This window comes from Pseudopodoces humilis, chromosome 3, assembly GCF_049639895.1.
Source record: "Pseudopodoces humilis isolate 2021_Gansu_Grassland_sample_001 chromosome 3, ASM4963989v1, whole genome shotgun sequence".
Taxonomy (NCBI): Eukaryota; Metazoa; Chordata; class Aves; order Passeriformes; family Paridae; genus Pseudopodoces; species Pseudopodoces humilis.
In genome coordinates, this window is record NC_142202.1 from 65579110 (window position 1) to 65599874 (window position 20765).

At 40.2% G+C, this 20765-nt stretch overlaps 1 protein-coding gene across 1 annotated transcript; it reads right to left on the minus strand.

Annotated features, from left to right (window-relative positions):
* Window positions 1-3869: 3869 nt before the first annotated feature.
* Window positions 3870-20540, minus strand: NUS1 (NUS1 dehydrodolichyl diphosphate synthase subunit). The gene is made up of 5 exons (XM_005518307.3): window positions 20159-20540; window positions 11501-11623; window positions 8967-9119; window positions 4811-4910; window positions 3870-4103 (listed from the first exon to the last, which is right to left on the minus strand). The coding sequence occupies exons 1-5, from the start codon at window positions 20538-20540 to the stop codon at window positions 4013-4015; spliced, it is 849 nt and encodes a 282-aa protein (XP_005518364.2). The 3' UTR covers window positions 3870-4012.
* Window positions 20541-20765: the final 225 nt, after the last annotated feature.

A 20765-nucleotide genomic window follows, 5' to 3' on the forward strand; every position in this document is an offset into this window, starting at 1 on the left:
GAGCATACTCTTCTATAAAGAATGACCTTCACTTTACCTTCTACTTGCTTACCAGTCTTCAACTCAGTGCAGCATGCTATGCTGTACAGTTGCTTAGTGCGTGTTTATACAAGAAGTCCTAAAAAGCACTGTAATTTCAAGAACTGCTTTGTAGGCCTATTTTCTGTAACAGCTGGATTATTATCCATGTCCCCAAATTCCTTTGGGAATAGTTGCTACAAAGCAACTATTTCAGAATCTCATCTAGCTCCTTTACCAGATCAACTACCAAATACCACTGGAAGAGGAAAAAAAAAGAAATACATAGAAATGTGAATAATTTGTTAAAAAGTAGCAGTTACTGTGAAAGGGAGTTCTCACACTGGTGCAATTGAAGAATTTTCCACCATACAGAAAGTTCTAATATTCTTTGCTACTGAAATGCCAAATTAACTGCAGCAAGCCTCCACTGCTGACTATTAAAATCCAGTTGAGAGAGGAGAGCCCAGCAGTACCACACCTAACACTGCTCTACAGCCACCACCAGCTGAGGTTGGAAGGCATCTCTGGAGGTGATCTAGTCCTGCACTCATCCCCACGCACACATACTGGTTTTGAAGGAGACTCCACAGCCTCTAGGGGCAACCTGCTCCACTGTCTATGACCACCCTCATAGGAAACCGTCTTCCTGATGTTTCAACATTCTCCTGTATTTCAATTTATGTCCACTGCATCTTAGCCTGCCACTAAGCATCACCAAGAGCCTGGCTGGGTTTACTCCCCCTTCCGGGGTTTACTCCCCTTTCCATCATGCATTTGTGTGTTGGTAAGGTCCCTCCTCTGCCTTTTCCAGGTTGAGCAGTTCTAACTCTCAGCCTCTCCTTGTACAACAGATGCTCCACTTCCTAATGATCATATCCTTTTGGTGAACCATGTTCACTAAATCTGTGTCTCTCCTGTACCAAGGAAGTCCAGCTCTGAACACAGCACTCACCAGATCCGAGGGAAGGATCACCTCCCCTGACGTGCCAACACTGTTCCTAACACAGCTTGGGAGACTGCTGGCCTTTGTTGTAGGCTGGCTCAAAGTCATCTTGGCACCATGATTCCCAGTGCATTTCCAAAACTCACCTGGACACAAGCTTCCCCTTTCCTGCTGAGCATCCAGGCATCACTCAGATTGCAAAGGCTTCTTCCGCACCACACACTCACTTCACCCTGCTCCACAACAGGGCTGGCAGGAGACCCAGCACAGCTCATGGCCCAGGACTGACTCAACAGCAGGGAGAGGAAACAAGCTTTTTAGTAGCCAGGAACAAGTTAAGCAAGCTCACAGGGCTATCAAAGAAATATTTTTAGAGTAAATGTTTTACTATGAAAGCTTTCACAAAAGCACCTAAGAAGTTGGAAGTGGTAGATGAAAAATTTTCCCAGTTGTTAACACTACAGAAAGCAATAAAGAAGAGCACAAAATACAACATTTGAAATTCTGTATTTCCCCAGAGTGATGTAGAAACATGAATCAGGCTACAGCGCCCCACCTGAACTTCCAAAAGTATCCATGTATCACCAAAGCCTGTAGAAAGATTATATAGTCTTTTATTGATTTATTGTTTTACAGATTCAGCTTTCAATAATAAAGTTCAATAAATCGATTCCCTAATCATAAAAACTCATTTTACACATTATGTACAGGTACCCAAACATGTCACAGCGATAGCACAGACCTTCACACAGAACAAGCTGGAGAGAGGCGCTAAGGGCAAGGACGTACATTCAGAGAGCAGGTCGAGAATACGCACAGTGCTTTTGGCACACCTCACTGAAGACTGCCCACACAGGGACAGTAAAATAATCCCAACTAAGTGATAACGTGGATTAGTTCAACTACATTAATTCCAGGAGGAACACTTAATTCACAATTAAACTAGCCATCAGAAGAGATTTAAGTTGAATCAAATGCAGCTGAACTAATCATTTTAGTTTTATTAAGCAAACCTCTATAGACAAATTCTAGGCCTTGAGATCTGTCTCCAATATTAAACACAGCTTTTTAGCTGAGATATGCAGAAGTTTGAGGACTGAGGGAACTCAGGTACGAGAAGTAGTCTTTGGCAGTTTGATACAAATATAAAAAATACATTATTTTTGAGGGCTAAACTAAGCTTCCCATTACTGCCAGCACCAGAACTGCTTCAATGACACAGTAACACTTACATATTGGAACATAAACACAAGCTTGCATTTTAATGAAACAAAATTCTTATTACAGATGAACGTCAATACTCCAGATACCCTTCAACAGGCTACCCACTCCCCACAAAGAAGTTGAACTTATAACTCAGTGAGTAAACTTGCCCATGTCAATGACAGAGCCCAGGAAACACTGCACAACTGTTTACCTTCTCAGCAATACAGGACCTGGCACACACAAGAGACCAGTCTACAAAGTGTATTCTAAGTATTCCAGCTCCTATGGAAAACTATTGTATGTTAAAACCCTTAGTTAATTTATTGAATATCCCTTGCTCTTTTCTGAGATAAATTTACCACAGATCTCTTTCTGTAACTGCAATCTAACCTTAGTATGATGAAAAACCGCAGCTAAGAGTTTATGCAATCTGCTTTATAACATTACATCAAGCAACAAGTTAAAATACACCATTTCACAATGAGGCAGACATTCATTTAAAATCTGGCAGTTCCCTTTTAAATACAATTGTTTTCCCTTGTAGTGACATGGCTATCCCAAAGGAGATAAAGCCAGGCTCAGTTTGAAGAGTGGTGGGGGGGAAACAGGAAACACTTCCAGAATGAAGCATTCAACAGTTCCGCAGCCTGCAGGGTAAAAGGCTGCAGTATTAATGTTTGTCTTCAGTAATACAGATCTAATACATATTGCTTTATCCAAATGCAGCCATAAACTTGCAATTTTAAACTGCTTCCAACAATAGGAATGTAACTCAGACATGCCATTCCATGACGAAGACCATCTAGCCAATATTTCTGCTCCATTATCTCAGTGCTGATGTACGGTAGGGCAGCTTTACTTCATCTTCCTTCTTTGTCCGCTTCAGACTCCCATTCAAACTTCTAATGCTCAGTTTAGAACAAATAAAAGTAATAAAAGGCTTAAGCAGACTCCCTTGCTGGGCACACAAGTCCAAGCAGCAAATCACATTTAGCCATGGTAGCTGACTCAGCCCATTTTCAAATCTTTCAGCAAACGATGCCAGAGCCTCATCCTGCTTATTACCTTGTGTGAGCTTGTTATGGGGAGAACAGGTATACAAACAATACATAGTACTGTTTATGCTTATTCCCAATGGAAAACTGACCTGATGCTGAGAGATGCTGCATTCACTCAGGGCTGTAGAAATACTTTAATTCCACCACTTAAAAAAACCCAAACAAACAAAACAAACAAACAACCTGGATAGTGCAATACAGACTGCCTATTCCACTTCCCATAGAAGCTTCCATCTCTTTTTATGGAATCTTCTCAGTATTTCTAGACCTTAACACCTACAGCTGGCTTAGTCATCCCAGCCAAGTTGCAGTCCCTATTTTCAGTTAACCAAATCAGCTTCTCTAGAATTCACATATTACATAGTAAATATATCTGAAGATAAACCATTAGCTCTGAAATGCCTGACCATGAAGAATTAAGAAACAAAGATGGGAGTTCTTTTTTAGTTTTAAGGACCTTCACGGCACAGAACTCCTATTTACATTGTCCTGTAGATTTTACAACACTTAATTCTTGCACGTTCATTTTGACACTTAAATGTCAAAGTGAGGGCAATTCAGCTTTGTTTTAGTAATTGTCTTTTTCAAAGAGGAAATCTGTGAATTCCCCTCCCCACAGATTCTCACGCATTCACACAGACTCTCTAGAAAGGTAAGACACTTTATTGAATTTTTTTGATAAATTAAGAAAGGACTATGAACCAGACTTATGGGTCGCAGGTGCTTGTAAACAGACATCAATTCCTTCCCACAGAAAGCCTAACTCCATGCACTCAGCCTGAAGTCACTTTCCCCAGCGTTGCTCACAGGCTGCATAGTGATGGAGGGCAGAGAAAAAGTCTTCATAGCTGATGTTTAGGTGGGAAGGCAAAGAACTGAGAAAGCAAGTTAGAAACATGAAAATTAGCTTTTATAAACACCATACTATTCATACAGCCACTCAAGATTATCACTAAAAGCAAGCTACTATTTGAATAACCTTGTGAAGTTGTTCTCAACATGGTTACTATCATTCAACTCTAACAACTAAACCAGTCACTCTAAACCAAAGCCTCCCATTAAAGCACACAGGGCCCTTCAAATCAGTGAAAAGCTGGAGCAGCACAGGTGTGCCCACACATTTCAGTGCGTTATAAATGCTCTCGGATTCAAGGAGTTCAGCAAATCTAGTCAGTTCAGTTATTACTAAAATTGAAAAGTAATCCAAAGGTGTGATATTCTTGTATTAACCTGTTTCCCTTACATCCTTAGTTTCCCTGTCAGAAATCTGTAAGCCACAGAAAACCAATAGTGATGTAAGGAACACTGCCAAATGGGACTGGACCACAGCCTAGATGGAGCCCTAAGTTGTTCCTTAAACCTGAGGCATGAAGCCTGCTGTTGCCTAGTCAGGGCCAAAAAACCAACAATGAATTTTTAACAGGTTTCATTTAATAATTGTAAAATACCCTCAAATCAATCTCCAGATACTTGTTTAGCTGGATCTCCTCTTCTGGCCAGTTCCATAAGTTATGTCATAAAGACTTGGTTAGCTAGACATTTTTCAATCCAGTGTGTTTCACAACATTTATAAGCAACTCACATGATTTCTGTCAGTCTGATGTGCCACGGAAGGAATCCTAATGTGCTGTCCACAGGACCAAACTTCAAGACTAAATCAGGATCAGGAAATCCATTTGTACCTGTAATAGCAAGTTACATTAGGTTTTATTAAATTCATCAGAGGACTTGTTTCAGCTCTAAACATTAAGGCAATCTGCTTTTTTACTAAAAGCCTTTTTTTTAAAAAAATGAAGGTCCCAAGGACAAGTTAACAATTAAAAGCCCAAGAGGACAGACTGGTCTTGCAACACCTGAAAGACCAACTGAGCAAAAGCTTAGGCAGCCACTGCAGGCCCAGCTGGACTGTTATTTGTATGTCAGCTAGTTTTCAAAGACTTTCTATGGAAGTAACAGCAACAGTTACATTATTTTGAGTACAGCAATCAGATAAAACAATCCTGTTTTATCTGACTTGTGCTAGTTTTGCCTTGGCAAACTCCATTTTAGTAGCACAGAACATGCTATACCCTGCATCTGCCTACTACAGTGCTTACTTAATTATGTGGAGCTGCAGTTAAGTAGAGTAAAAGGACTATTAAGCTTAAGAAAGTTTCACTGAAGAACACCTTGGTACTACAGACCAATAAAAAAACAAAAACACCTTGTTAGATGACTTGTCTCTCTCAGTATGAGACTAGACAGAAATTTTAAAACCAAGTTACTATAAAATTTCAAGGAAACTATTGCAGCTGGCATCCTTCTCGTTAGATGAATGAGGAAGAATAGAGTAATATGCCTTTTTCTGTTACTATGTGGACAACCTGACACATTCTAGGGCAGAGATAGATAATACTGATGAATTCCACTAGGTGCCTACACTCTCACTACCCATACCTTAAAACCGCAGCCAGTTCTTTCCCTCATGAAATCATCCTACTCATCTTCTAAGACTGAAGACAATTAGGGACCAAACACCACTACCTCTGTGTCCCTTCCATATACTTCTGTAGTGCCTAAGCTACTCCAGGCTAAAATTGACAGACAGGAAATAGGCTTAGAATGAGTAGTCTGAGTCCAGCTTTCCCTGCTAATTCTAGCAAGTTGATTAGAGCAACATGTGAAAACCAGCAAAGCATCCCAAGGGGACCCAAGAAGCTAAACTGTTCCTCTTGCACCTACCTAGCTCATTGGAAAAGCATTCTAGCAATCATAACCCTATTCTGCTAAAATGCTGCAATTAGTCATGATTATTGCAGGTAATTTCTTGTCACCCCTTCCAATATCCATCAATTCTGCAGGTTAAATGCAAGAGTGCTTATAGTGCATAATGACTACGTTTAGCAGATAAAGTTTAAATACCTGCTCCAAACTTCCAATGTTATTTCTCAATTCTTTCCTCATTTTCTTGAATTAAAAAAAAAAAAACAAAAAAAACCCACTACATAAGTGCGTTTTACAATTTTCAGATTAGTTGTAGAGAAACTTAACTTCAGGAATAACAGAAAAGGAAACTAAGGTCAGATTTTGCTCCACCCAGGTTTTGAAACTGAACGTGGAGATTTTTCAAAAAGTTCACATCCTCCCTCCCCACAGCATCACCACAATAGTGATGATACCTTTTATCAGAGGTAAAGAAGCTATTTTCCCAGGCATGTGCATTTCAAAGGAAGGATGACGTTTTTATAAAGGAGTGTCTTACGCCACAGTCCAAATCTTATCTCCAAGTTAAGAAAAAAAATTGCAAAGCAAAAGCCACTTATGCATTCAGAAGCTAGCATGTTAGTATGAAAGAGCTTTGCAGGGAACCTGTGAATATTTAGAAGTGGGGACTCTGGAGGAAGTGGACAGCTTTACTCATCAGCTGATTCAGTAGCTGAGTACTCCTCAGCTGGTACAGTGGCAGGATCTTCAACACTGCAATGGCTTTTCAAACAGGAAAAGACCTTCAGAGAGCCCAGTTAATGCTAACATTTCCTATCTGAAGGAAAATGAAAATGCACACTGTAGTATTACTGCCAGAACAGCCTACTAAACAACACAGTAATGTGCTTTCCACTCTGAATCCATTTGTCTACTTAAACGTAGCAGAGCTACAGATAATTTACATGTGGAAGCTCCCTCAGAGCTGCTAGAGTTACAGCAGTCAAGTTTAGCACATGCAAGATACAAGGATTTGGGAGCAGACTTTAAAAGACAAAGGAGGCCAAAAGACTTGCACACTCAAAGGATGGGAATCTGGCAACATCCCTGCTAGGTCAGGAGCTCTGCAAGGGGAACATAAAGGAATTTTAGAACTGATAACTCTACTCTTCTCCACATAGATTTTACTGGGCAACTTGAGTAGCCTTAATTGATAGTCATGTTCTTTGCTGGAAGGGAGACAGACAGCAAGCAGAGACAATATTAAAATGCAGCTGGCACCTACTTTTCTGAAAACAAGCTGGTTAGCTGAGGCATTGCTCAGAAGAAAGTACTCTTACACTGCAGAAAACTCAAGCTATAAGAATTAAGTGCACAACTGAATTAAGAACAAGAAAAACCACATGACAAGCTAGAATCATACCATTTTAGGACTAGGCTTCAATAACTGCACCCTAAACATGAACAAAAAGTTTAAAAACTACATTAACAGGTATTTAAATAAAAATGTAAAACTCCAGAGATTTACATAAGACACTATGAATGCAAACTCTCAGAATATAACTGTTCAAGTACTGCTTTTCAGAACATGCTCTCAATTCAGTAATGCACAGATGCTTACTTTCAATACTGTTCCATTAAAAATACACCCAAACTAAATTTGCCTACAGGTAAAACAAAATTTCAAAAGCTGCTGCTAAATAAGTCATGAAACAATACTTCACCTCTGACAATGTCCTAAACATTAAGTAAACAAATTAATAAGTAGCACACTAGTTATAGATATTATCCTTAATTATTAGCCAAATACATGAAGCAGCTTGTTTCAAACTTCATCATTTTGACAGATTAAATCTTTCTGTGCTCAGCTTGCATGCAATATTTAAAAAAGGTATCTGCTGATTTAAAGATTGGACCTAATACTTTTAATATATCCAGACAGAAGATCCCCAACAAGTTTGAAAAGCTCCAGTTAAGGATCACTGGCCAAAATACACACAACAGGTAACAATTGCCATTGGTTCTCCATTAGATTAGCGACTGTTCTGAAGAAGCGATTGTTAATTTCCTTTAATTGCCTTTGGGGTATAACAGAATAGATGTCCCAAGTTCTTCTTCAAGTGCCTTATTAAATACATTCAATAGTTCCATTATAGGAGGGTGCAATTCCTACAGGGATGGAATTCAGTTTGAAGTGGCCAAACTGCCATGAAGGTCCATCCACAGAACAATTCAGCTGACCACCCACATGAAAAAAATCAGACTCTGAAGTCCAATTAATGGGAACCACATTACAGTAACATGCCAAAAGACATCCCAGTTCAAGTGTGCAATCTGAAACCTGAACCCTGCCGAGCTAATTACAGCTGCAACTAACATGCATGGATCACCTAGGCAAGCTAACCAACTCATTACAGCTCCACAGCACCACTAGAAAAGTGGATGCTAACTCTAAACTTCTTCTCCCAGGTGTGATATTAGGGCAGTCCTGTTCTTTTCACAGCTATTGCATGTAGCCACACATCTCACTGCAGAGTCAGTAATCTGCATGAATTAGTAATGAAGACAACTAAGCTAGTGTGCGTTATACAGCAGCAAGAGAACAGCAAGTACTGTATCATTTCCACTATGAGTAGTAGTCAGGCGGCAGGAACAGCTTTAATCACTGTAACTAGATCTGGAAAAAACTCTGCCCATCCATGTTTGCAGCTTGCAACTTGCAGGTAGTTAACCTAAGTTAGAATAGCCTAGTTTTAGGTAATCCCAACAGTACTTTTTCAAAAAGCTCACTGCAGAACATACCACAGAGGCTGTAAACTCTGAAAAGCCAAAACTGCAATTTAGCTTAAGATTTCTGCTAAAGATTTTTTCTGCTTAAAAAAAAACAGCTCAAAAGGCAATAAACAAGTAATAAATTCTTAACAGAAACCTAAAAGCAATACTCATAACTTACTCTAACAGACTAAGCATCAAAATGCATACATTCCAAGCAGTAAGTCTACTACTATCCAAATTGTTATTAATTGAGTCCTCTTTCCCCTCCATATTATACTTACTACTTAATAAGTTGTCTAACATGTTCACATCCAGGTCTGAATGTGTTCTTTGCTGCTGTGCTACCAACTGACAGAAGTTCTGAGCAGCTTTGACTATGTCTGCTTTTCCATCTTCCGGAGACAGCACCTTCAATGTAGATTGGCAATTTAAAACTGAAAGTACAAAACATAGTTTAAAAGCAACAGAAATGTAATTGTTTTGCATGTGCTTTAGTCACAGATACAGTTAAAAGTAACTTGTAGTTTAATTTGTATATTACAACTAGTCACAGATACACCTCACCTGTCTCTTAGAGAAGTGAGTAAGAGTTTTCTGGATTTGCTGTGTTACTAAAACACAAGCTTAAGACAACTGCTTTGAGAAGTCTTGTGAGAAGGGGTTTAATTCAGTCTTGAAATGTAGTTTTCCAGGAAATCTGGATTGGTTCTTATGCTGTCAGGCAAAGCACTAAGAAGAAAGGTGCTTGGATAGTAACTTAAAGAGGTTCAGAGAAAGAAAAATTACCCCAACAAACTAATTTCTACCCTAGAAGAGGAAGGTGTTTTTAACAGCTACTGTGTACATTTGAATGACATAATGATTAAGCTGGGGGCCTCTCTCAATCTGATCACAGCATCTTGATGCAAGAGTTACAGTAAGCATCTACGATTTCTACACTGAAGCTTGGAACAAGATAATAATCCAGAATTCATCTATTCATCTGTAATTTATATGTGTGACTTAAAGAGGACATTTCACAACAATAATTATCTTAATTCTACACTATTGAGAGGCAAGAGCCTTCCCATACTACATGACTTGCATCATTGTCAGTTCTGGTAAGATACCCAAGAGGTAAACTTGCCAATGAAGCTGAAGGTCACAGAAACTGACTTGAAGTTGGCTTGAAGTTAAGTGGGTTAAACACCAAAGTGTCAACACTTCAGGCTGAAACCAAACTTATGATAGTTATAACCAGATACTTTAAAATAACGTTTCTTAAAACTGCAGAACCTGACTGCAAAGGACAACACAGCACAGTCAAGATTCATACGAACACCTAAAACCCCTCAGTTCATCTAGCCAAAGCCCCAACAATGAAAATATTTGTTCCTTAATATTGTTTGATGTGCAAATTTGCATCAAATGTCCTACATTAAAAAAATATTTAACCGTATGCCTAAATGTAATACTTATAATTTTGTTTTTCAGAAGTGAAAAGTTGCAGATAATAATAAACTGGATAGATGTCAGTTTGTTAGTTGAAAACATGAAGCATCTGATCTGACTGTGAAGGCTCCTAAAAAAGAATGAAGAATTTTAAAAGAGAACAGCAAACACCTCTGCTTTTCACAGTTTCCAGCACAAAAGGTTCCTGAGATTTAAACGCACTCTTTACATCAGCAAGTCTGAGAAGTCTTTCAGTAGTTTGTTTGGTGTGAACATAAATATCCCAACTTAGGTAAGTGTAGCTAAGAATGCTGGAGTTTAAGACATTTATAGCCTGTCTACCCCATTTTCTTCTGGTTATTTCAACCTTCACAGGAAGGAAAAAAAATAGCATGAAACCTGGTTCTTCCACATAAATGCTAGCATCTTAAGCTAAGTTGTTCATAACACAAGTTCATGTTACAATATTATACTTCATACTGGAAAATTGGCACAAAGGATTTTGGTATCTGGTCAGGTCTCATAGGAGAGGCAAAACTTGCAAGCAACATTTTAAATGCAGCTAAATGTACCACAACTTGCACAGTCTTTTTGTAAGTCTTTGAACTATGATGATCTTAAAACATAAGCATTGTTTAGGTATTTTTTTGCAACACCTACTTAAATATTATGAGTCATAGTTAGGGGAGCTATATCAGTTCATCCCTTTAAGACAAAGGCCTGATTCAAGTACATGCCTGTGATTTATTATATTTTGAATAGACTTCTAGGATTTGTCTTAGGCAGCAGATAAGCAAATGAGTACTTACAGCAGATATTACTGAACATCAACTTGAAACCTACCCCTGCTTTCCACATCTAACTACGTGCAAAAGCTATTATTACCAAATTTATTTTTTCAACTTGTGCCCTTTACCCTCCTGATGGTATTACACCTAGCCATGACAACCAGCAGTCTTGCTCTTTCCCTTTCTCCTTCCCACTTTGAGGTGTATGTTTGGAAAGATGGAAGCACACACATTGTTAACTTGACATTAGTCTCCTTACACTTCAATGCTTTTTCAACTCTCACCAAAAGAATTCATTTCACTGAAACAGTGGGGAATGGAGCCACACTAATGCATTGAAGGGGTTGTGGCACAACAGTCAGGCTGAAGGAAAGATCAGACCACCCAGTAATGATTAGTACAGCAAGGAGAGATCAATGCTTTGCTGTTAGTTAACAACAAAAAAGCACAATGGAAGTTTAATACTAGACCAGGAAGATTGCATGTTTTCTGATAATCAGTTCTTAATGAAGGAAAAGGTCACTGTACATAGGAGATTTATCATTGATATACAGGTATTTAGAGGCATACCAAGCCCCTCTTGTAGTTCATCTTACCTTGACCAGTTTTGTCATGATTTGCAAATTCCACGGTGTACTTGGAGCAATCTAGTCCCAAGAGTTCTTGCTGCTGTTTTAAAATTTCATCCATTAATCTTGAATTATTCCTCTTGAAAATACCTTTAAAAAAAAAACCAACATTGCGTGTCAGCCAACTCCTATAAGGGATGTTACAAAATAAATCTGACAATAGACAAGCAGAAAAAACTAGTCAGTACTGGTTTCAGACTGGAGTTCACAAGTGCAGATAAGAATTCAAAGTGAATGCTACTGCACATGACTAATTTGAGTGACCTTGGAAAGACAAATCATGTGCTTTTGTTTTTCTTTCACCCAGCCTGATTTAAGCAGCAACTTGCAACTGCGTAAGGGATAGCTTAAGACTTACTTCATTGTCCTTAGTATCCTAGAAATAGAGAAAGCAATAATCAGCAAAGAATGACCAAGCCAGATAAACACCAAATTTCTTTATGCCCACACTGCTTTAGTCTCCTACTACTTACTGCCTCATCCCTAAGGCTGCAGGCTAGCAAAGCAAATCACCACTAAATCAGCATTTCAGATCTTAGTAACTGCCCACTCTTAAGCCATCCAAAAGCTTGGATTTCCTAATAAGAGAATTTCGCAAGCTGTATGTTTCAAGGAGTTCATGCAGTCCCCAAAGCTTTTTTATACTTATATATTTAAGTTAGACACATTTTGAATACACAAAAGTCACAAAAGGAAATCACAAAAGCCTGCTTCAAACATACTTGGATTCCTGTACTAAAACAAATTCTAGATTTTGAGAAACATAATTCTATTATTTCTAATCAAATGCCACAGCAAAATCTAAATATCACAGCTTAAATATTTACAATCCAAAAGCATGGCTAGGTATATTCACTCAGGAACTGCATAATGCTTTTATCACATGTATTCAAAGGTTTTTACTGAGCTTCATTCAGAAATCTTATGTCAAACACTTCCATTGACCAGTCTAAAAATGCCCACAAATTAGAAAACTAATCTTACAATGCAGACAGTGCAAAAGACAATGTAAGAAACACAATTTCATGATCAGGCTTAGGATTCAGTACCACAACCTGACTATAGGATCTGGAACTGCTACAGCAGTTCCCACATTGGTCAACTGTATAACTGGATTAAGACCATAATACACGAGGAGTTAGTTTGCCATATGAAGTGATACAATGAATTTATTTAATATGCTAGCCTTTAGGCCTAACGAATTAGAACTTTTCCACAGGCTTCATCAGAGGTTTTAATAGGTGGCAAAGTATTTTTCCTCTCATCCTGGATACTGCCTGTAAAAATAAACTATTTGATTACAGAAGTGTTAGTGATGCTTATAATGGATTTCACGTGTTTATGGAAAAGCAAGTTGTGATAAGGCACAAACCTCTACAGAAAAAAGTGTGTTAGAATACTTTCACTAAGTTTAAACTAAAGTTAAATTGCTGTTCTTTGTGTTCCTGCTTTCTGGGGTATACTTATACATAACAGAAATTGAGGATGCTTCTTTAAATAATATAGCTTCATACAACTCTGGCTTAGTCTGTTCTGTGATTGTCTTCCTTACTCCCAAGGTCAGCAGCAGTGCAGCCACTGCAACTGCTAATCCTGCACCCTCTTCAAGGAAAATCTGTACAAGGCTGCATGTGCCTCACCATTAAGAGTCACTTGACTTCCATACAGTTTTAGACATGAGAAATAAAACTATGTTCAATATCCAGACAAACATGTGACATAATTATGAAAGGCCCCCAACCTGGGAAATAAGCTGCTGCTCTTCTTCCCCTTTTCCACCCAACACTAATGATATCAAATCCCTTCTCGTGCAAGGTTTTTGCCTACTCCTGACAAAGACTGGAAGAACTAATTTAAGATTCCACACTCCAGCTCTGAAGTAAATTAAGACATTGAGGACAAGTAGAAGAACTGACCAACATGTTTGCTTCTCAGTAAAAAGAGACATCAGATAATGGAATTAGTCCAGCTCCAAAGTGAAGGTTCTTAATACACACAACAGATACAGAAGACTTGCTAAATAAATGTGTTCTTAAGATTTATCTGAGTATCACCCTTCTATTCTGCTCATTTATCTCACCCACCCCCTCAGCTGTTCAAACTTACAGACTGCATGGCTCTTAGAATAGCGGTTTAACAAATAGGAAGCTACTGTAGTTGTACCACATAGTTGCAGTATGCCTTCCTTGGAAAAGGCCTCCACACCTAAATTCCCACTGATCCACCAACCTTGACACATACACAGTTTTCCTGAAGAGAAGATCCTGAAGCACAGCAGAAGGCAGTAAAAATTCAGACTAACTCAGATCTTAATTAAAAACCAACAGCATTTGGGAATACTCCTTCAACATTTGTCTCTCAGTCAGTGCACAAGAGACTTATGAATGCTCATCACTGCTACCACAGTCCTGCCAAATGCAACGTTCACAGGCCAAATTCATATTCAACTTCAATAATTTTACACGGTCATGACTCAGCTATATTCTTCTTTCCCTTACAGTAACTCAAAACCCCATTTATCTACAAGACTCATTTTTTTTTTTAAACTTTGTAAATGCACCCAAGTTAGTTCTGGGAGATGCTGTTGCTTAATTTAAACATGACAAATATAGCAAACAAGTGCACGAGTAGGCCAACTCAGTAGCAGAATTATGTGTTCCTAGGCAGTGAAATTTAACTCTTGATTCACTGTTACCCTTCAATTTTGTTCACATTCTTCCACACAAGTGAAAGAAAGTCCATAATGTAATTTTAACATTATAAAACATTATGGTTTGACAAAGGTCTATTAAGTTTTAGCAATAAATGTTTGCTGTTAAATGAAAAAAAATGCAGCACAACTCATATTTCTAATATGGAACATAAACATGAAATTGTCACTATTATTTCTTATCAGAAGATTTTCTGGTTTTGAAAAGCAGAAATGTTTGTTCAGTCAGAACACTTGCAGCTTTGCAAGCTGGTGCAAATGTGCAAATTTCTGCAAATGCAGTGTTCTAAGAATTACATGTATTTTAAGCACTAAAATTCCCAAAGCAAAAGAGTATAAAACTTCCTGTCCTGGTTTCTTTTAATTACTGAGAATTTGTGAGCTGTTTTCAGGAATACTACTTGTTTTTGTAACACAAACTGCAAGCATGGTGTCAGTCATTTGTTGCTGTTAGAGCTGAGGCAAACCAGGAGTGTTACAGCTTCCTGCAGCAGTCCTCATTACACAGGTCTTTTCCAGAGCACACACCTTTTGCTCAGATTTACAGCAGCTACAAGCCATGCCCCATTGCTTGAAACCATAGTGTTACAGTATTTTAGGGTTACATATTGACAAATTAAGTTTGTAATTAAGAGATTGCAAATTCAGCAGGTGTTGAGGTGACAAGGAACTTGAATTGGAAATGAAAAACTGACACAACAAGAAGTGCCAGAGAAGAAACACCAAGTGATATCAACCATTTGTTTGTCTGACTAGACTACCACAGCCACCGCCTGCTAACGCCCTTAATAAGGCCTCAAAGTTGCACATTCTTAATTGCCTTGCTTTTTAAAGCAGCAGAAGCTGGTAAAACACAGAAAAAGAACTAGCTCCTCCTTGCAAGAGAACACCTTACCAAAGTGGAGCCTAGTAAAGAACCCATCTCCACAACATTTCAGTTATTTGCTTTCTCAACTTCTTTGCAGTGCTGACAAGGAAAGAGTAATCAGAACTTGTAATTGTTATCGTGTACTAACATTTTGAGAACATCAAATAATAAGCCACTTCAAAGAATGCACATGCAAGAAACCATTTTAATACACGAACAACTTTTGCCTACATCCTGTTGGATCATGCTGGTTGATAACAGAGGAAAGCATGGCCATTACACTGGACCTCACACGATATGGAAAGCTACAAACAAATACCTCCTTTATTCCAAGAGTCTAGGAAAAAAAGCAATCTGATTTTGAATGCAGCTGAAGTCACTTAAATTTCAGTCAGATTAAAGCCATTTAAGACAGCACTAACCAAACAAAGAATTTGACTTAGAACTGAGAACTTCACAGGTGACCATTCCTTCCACATTCTTCTTGGAGGGACATTCTGCACTAAGAGAATAGGAGCTCATCAGCAACTGAAGGAGATTATACCTCTTTCATATTTTCCATTCCTTTAAGCAGATTACCTCTACAGATGAATGTTATCCCTTTAATAAATGTGGTCTGACAACTCCTCTCAACTCAACATCAAAATGCAACTGCTGAATGTGAAATTTCACATGGATGAAGGCCCACAGTAGATGCCGTGCGATATTGGTATCTCACAAGTGTTCCAGTGACATAAAACCACAACACAATCATCTTGCCCAGTAAAATGAACATGCTGCACACACAGAAGATTTTATGGATTGATCAAATCAGCTGAACTACCAAGTAATCTAGAAGAGACTAGAAACCTACTTTGGGACTAATGAAATAATTTCTTTTGCACACTCTAGCCTTCCGAAGAGTTTTTAAAATAAAAGCAGTCAGAAGCAAAGCAATTCACTAGAAAGCTATAGCCAGGATGAGAACTCCAAATTTTCAATACAGTCACACTATGGGCTTTAAGAAACCTTCAGCCTGACATGTCTATCTAAGAGTCCAAAGTACCCATATGCCAAAATTCAGCAAGCTCCCAAAAAACACTCTAGAATTGTCCTAAACTATATCAGGAAAGCTTCACAGAAGTAACACTCAATCGAACTCTCCCAAATGGCAAAACAACTACCAAAAGGAAGTTAAAGTATATAGCACTAGTAAAGGCTTCTGCTCCCCAGAAGGTATTTTAAGTGCTATTATATGATTGTATTATCAATGTCTTCTGACTGCAACAACGCTGCAGTATTTCCTCAGAGATAAGGTCTTGACAAGGATGGCTGGATTTCTGCCAATAGGACTGGCAATACGAAAGTCAACAGAAATAAATTCTTGATCAAAAGCCTGAAACTTTAGTTTGCATCATTTAACCCAGGTGTGCACAGCAGCATTAAGTTTATTATGGCTTTGTCATGCTGAACATCAATGAAAATTGAAAGAGCTACCACACACCAGGGGCAGTAAAGCCAGGCCTCCTTGGGCCCCTAAGCATGCTGAGGCAACAGAGAAAGTCTTAGTTCTGAGCCCTGCACAACTCCAGCCAAGTTACCTTTACAGTTACTGGCGCAGCTGCTGCAACAGAACAGTACTAGCTGGAATACAGCTACTTATTTTGTTGCTGCAGAATACATGAACAACCTTCTCTTTTGTAATTTTGTAGCAAATATAGAAATTCATTACTATAAACAAATCTTATCTAGCACTTCTGTGAAGAACTTCATGCTTTCCTTTCCTCCTATAGAAGGGGCAATTAACCTAAACTACTATATGAAAATATTCTGAATTTAATCCTTCTGCAGGAAACCGACACACTGCTTCTTGCAGAGAAGGCAACCATGGAAGCCCATGCTTGTAAACAAGGTTTCCTGTTGCAATCAAAAGAATCTCAGTAATACAGATATGCAGTGAAGGAAAAGAAAACATACACCTCACCACAGCTAACAGTGATCCAGAGCACTCATAATTAGTTTTCCCTCTCCACCACAGCCAGCACTAGTGGGGATTCTGACAAATCAATAGTTGGTACATTTGTATGAACACAAACCCTCAACAGAAGCAGCTCAGCAGCCCAAAAGCACCACTCACTATCTGGAGTGAAACAAGTGCACACTGTAATTAAGGGTCATCCCCTGCTACTGATAAGGACAAGCTGCACCTGATTTTATTCACCTTCACTATTATCAGTGTTAGTGCTGAGAGTTACAGACTCCACCACCACTGAGCACCGGATTTAGCAACAGCTGCAACATCCTACTTAATGACAATGGAAATGTATGCTCAATCAAGACACCCTAAGGAGCTTAGCATCAAAAGAAAGGCAGCATATGTGCTATTACCAGCAGTTACCATATACTGCTCTCTGAAACTGAAGTCAGTCTAAAAAGCTCAGCTGTGCACAAAACAGTTGTGGCTGCTATCCTGGACAATCCACTGAACATGTGTGTGGAACATGATGTGTAAAGGCAGGCTATTCTCATCAACCCTGGAAGTTTGGTACAAGCCACAGATTTAAAACATTTCAGTTGCTCTGCCTTCTTCAATTTTGCTCCAACAAACTGAAAATCAAGCTAGCAGTTAAACTAGCATACTCTCTGGTATCAGAGAAAAACAGAAGAACAAGCTACTGAAAAATGTGTTTTGATACTGAAATCATGAGGTAATAGCTATATTTTCAGATCCCAGAGGTGACAGCAAAATCTCTTAACATGTAACTTTAGAATGAAAAATTAAAATCCATACTCATCACACAACTTGCACTTAGAACAACAAAAACAACCAAACTAAAAAGAAAAAAATTCCCAACACCAAAACAAAAAATAACATAATCACAACATGGAACAAAAGTGAACAATTTATATATGTAACTTTAGAATGAATGGAACAATACATGGATACAGCAGCAAATGACCCTTTTTTTTTTTTTCTGAACTGCTAAGCGTATCAGCTTTTCAGGGGACAAAGCCTTGTAATTTCTCGTCATCATATTTAGTCTTCTAACAGTCTCACAGATCTTAGATCAAACTAAATTTCAACACATGCTGGAGAAACAGTAGTAGGTTCTCAAAAAAGAATGTTTCAGACACTGCTACACCTCTGGTTCCTTACTGTGAGACAGGAGCTCAGCAACAGGGGCTACCTAAGCATTGTCTGGTGCCTTCTCCCTCCTCAGTGTTGCATAGTAAGCAAGATGAAAATCAAGATGACCAAGAAACATGATTCTCAGCTTGATCTGTTCATCAGTTCAGTTCTCATATGTATAATTTGTGGACCAGTGCTGGAATCTAAAAAGGATCTAAGCACATATGTAAGATTTTAGGCAATATTGCCCATAACTTATTTGAGGTTTGACACAAGTTAAAGATCCTGTACAATAAAAATGTCTCTCTTCAAGCTATAAGGGAAACTCTCTCTCTTCCTTGGTACTGTTAGCTCTGCAGCATTTCACCTGGTTGAATGCTTTCCAAATTGAGAGTAAAAACTGACAACATATAAATGACTTTTCAGAAGGTGCTGTTCTCTGCGTGCTTGAGATGTTATGCAAATAGTTTATATCATTCTTTGACTTCCAAATGAGGAAGTGTTCTCCCTCTGAAATACAACATAACCAAGTTCCACAACAGCCCTGCACAGATGGTCAGTTTAAACTGCTAAGTGACTGGTATTAAGCCCAGTTTCTTGTAATGATCTTAGAGAATTTAGTGAAAGTCAAGTCTTCTGAGTCTTTTATCACATAGGCAGGATCAACCATGAAACAGAACTACAAGTAGTGATGGTTTAAAACAAAGCGAAAAATTTTTAAAAAATCACAAATGTCTATGCTCGAGGAAAGGCCTGTAGACCTCAGATGTTTTTGCACACTTGATGACAATAGATTTCACCTACTTATGTGGGATGCACTGCTGGGCATTTCCTGAAAGAGTACTAGAAGACAACTGTACTTTTAGCCTGGCATAAATCTACACAGTTCACCTGACCTGCAGGACACCTCTAAACAGCCACTGGAAGTGGCTCAAAACAAGTTGACGCCTGGTCTCCTACAGTCTCACCCCTCACAGCAAGAGTACAGGGATCTTCAGAATGAAGATTTTCTTTTCCTCTGCAGAGGACAGAAACAGGACACAGTCTATGTCATGTATTGCTAGCCCTTCTGAGTTGACAGCTTGCCCAATACAGGTTAGAAATCCTATCTCAACAGCTGGACAGAAAGTATCACCAAAGAATATCCTGAATATGGCTCGTTTTAACTCCCTACTAGGAAAGGATAGGCATGAGGAAGCCAGATTTGTTCCATGATTTCCTCACAGTATGTGAAATCCAAACTCTGAGCTTATCTTTATGACAGTCAGTGACGTGGAATCAACTTACCTCCAAGAGCCAGAGTTCAATGGTCTTACACCTGAGACCCAGTAATAAATAAAATCACACAGCAGACATGAAAAAACACCAGAGCTTCCAGAAGCACTGGCTCAACTCAAGAGTCAACTCAAATGCCAAGCAGCACCAAATGCGGATCGTGTAATTTAACTTCACAATACAGACAGCATGCAGGACATACATGCTTAGGTTTAACCATTCATCCATCCTGTTTCTTCACACAGGAGTACATGAAAATAGAAGGCTACTTTCATTCATCCACTCATGGAGGTTCAGCCCTAGCTCATAAACCGCACTCATAAGAGCAGGTAGCCTGAAGCTCTTCCCTACTGACAGTCCCTGCCCTACACTTTCAGATGTCAGCGGTTCCTGTCAACCCCAGGCTGTGGTTGGGTCGCGGGTCATCGCGACACGGGAGCTGGGCCAGAAGGGCCATTGGGCCATCCCCCAGGTCCCCCAGTGACAGAAGCTCTGAAGTGGCCAAACAGTTCCAGCGGATGGGAAAGGAGCTGCCAGCAGAGAGGTTAGCACCGGACTTGGGAAGACCCCAGAACAGCGCGGCCCTCGGGCTCCACGCCAGGAAGCGCTCCCAGGACGGCACCACCCGGGACGGGGACTTGGGGCATCGCGGCCGCCGCTCACCGTTATGGTCGTAGACGCTGACGTAGGAGATGCCCACGGCCATGCACCACACGACCAGGCTGGCCATGTCCGCGTAGCTCGGCTCATCCTCGGTCACCACCAGCCCCACGTGCACCGGCAGCTTCCGCAGGGCGCGCCCGTCCGCGCGCCACCGCTGCCGTCCACGCGCCGCCGCGCCGTGCGCGGGTCCCCGCCGCCGCCAGGCCGCGCGCGCCTCGCGGAACCCGAGCGCGCGGGCGGCGGGTGCCAGCAGCGTGCAAGAGGTGGCGGGGGCGGCGGCCGCGCGGCCACGCAGGCACGCGAGTAGCGCGCGCTGCAAGCAGAGCAAGGCGCGCACCAGCGCGTGCAGCGCGCGCCACGCCAGACCGCCCGCCCCGCTCATGGGACCGACCGACGGGAGCGGCGGGGAGCGGCGGGGGAGCCTCAGCCGCTGCGCGCCGCCCGCCTCGCCATCCCCTCACGGAGCCCCCGTCCCCCGCCCGGCAACCGCCAGCGCCGCCATCTTCCCGCCGCCCCGCCTGATCTTTCACCTCTCAACCCGCCACACGCGAGCCAGCCGTTGGCCGCCGGGCGGGACAACGTCGCTTCCGGAGCGGAGCGACGAATG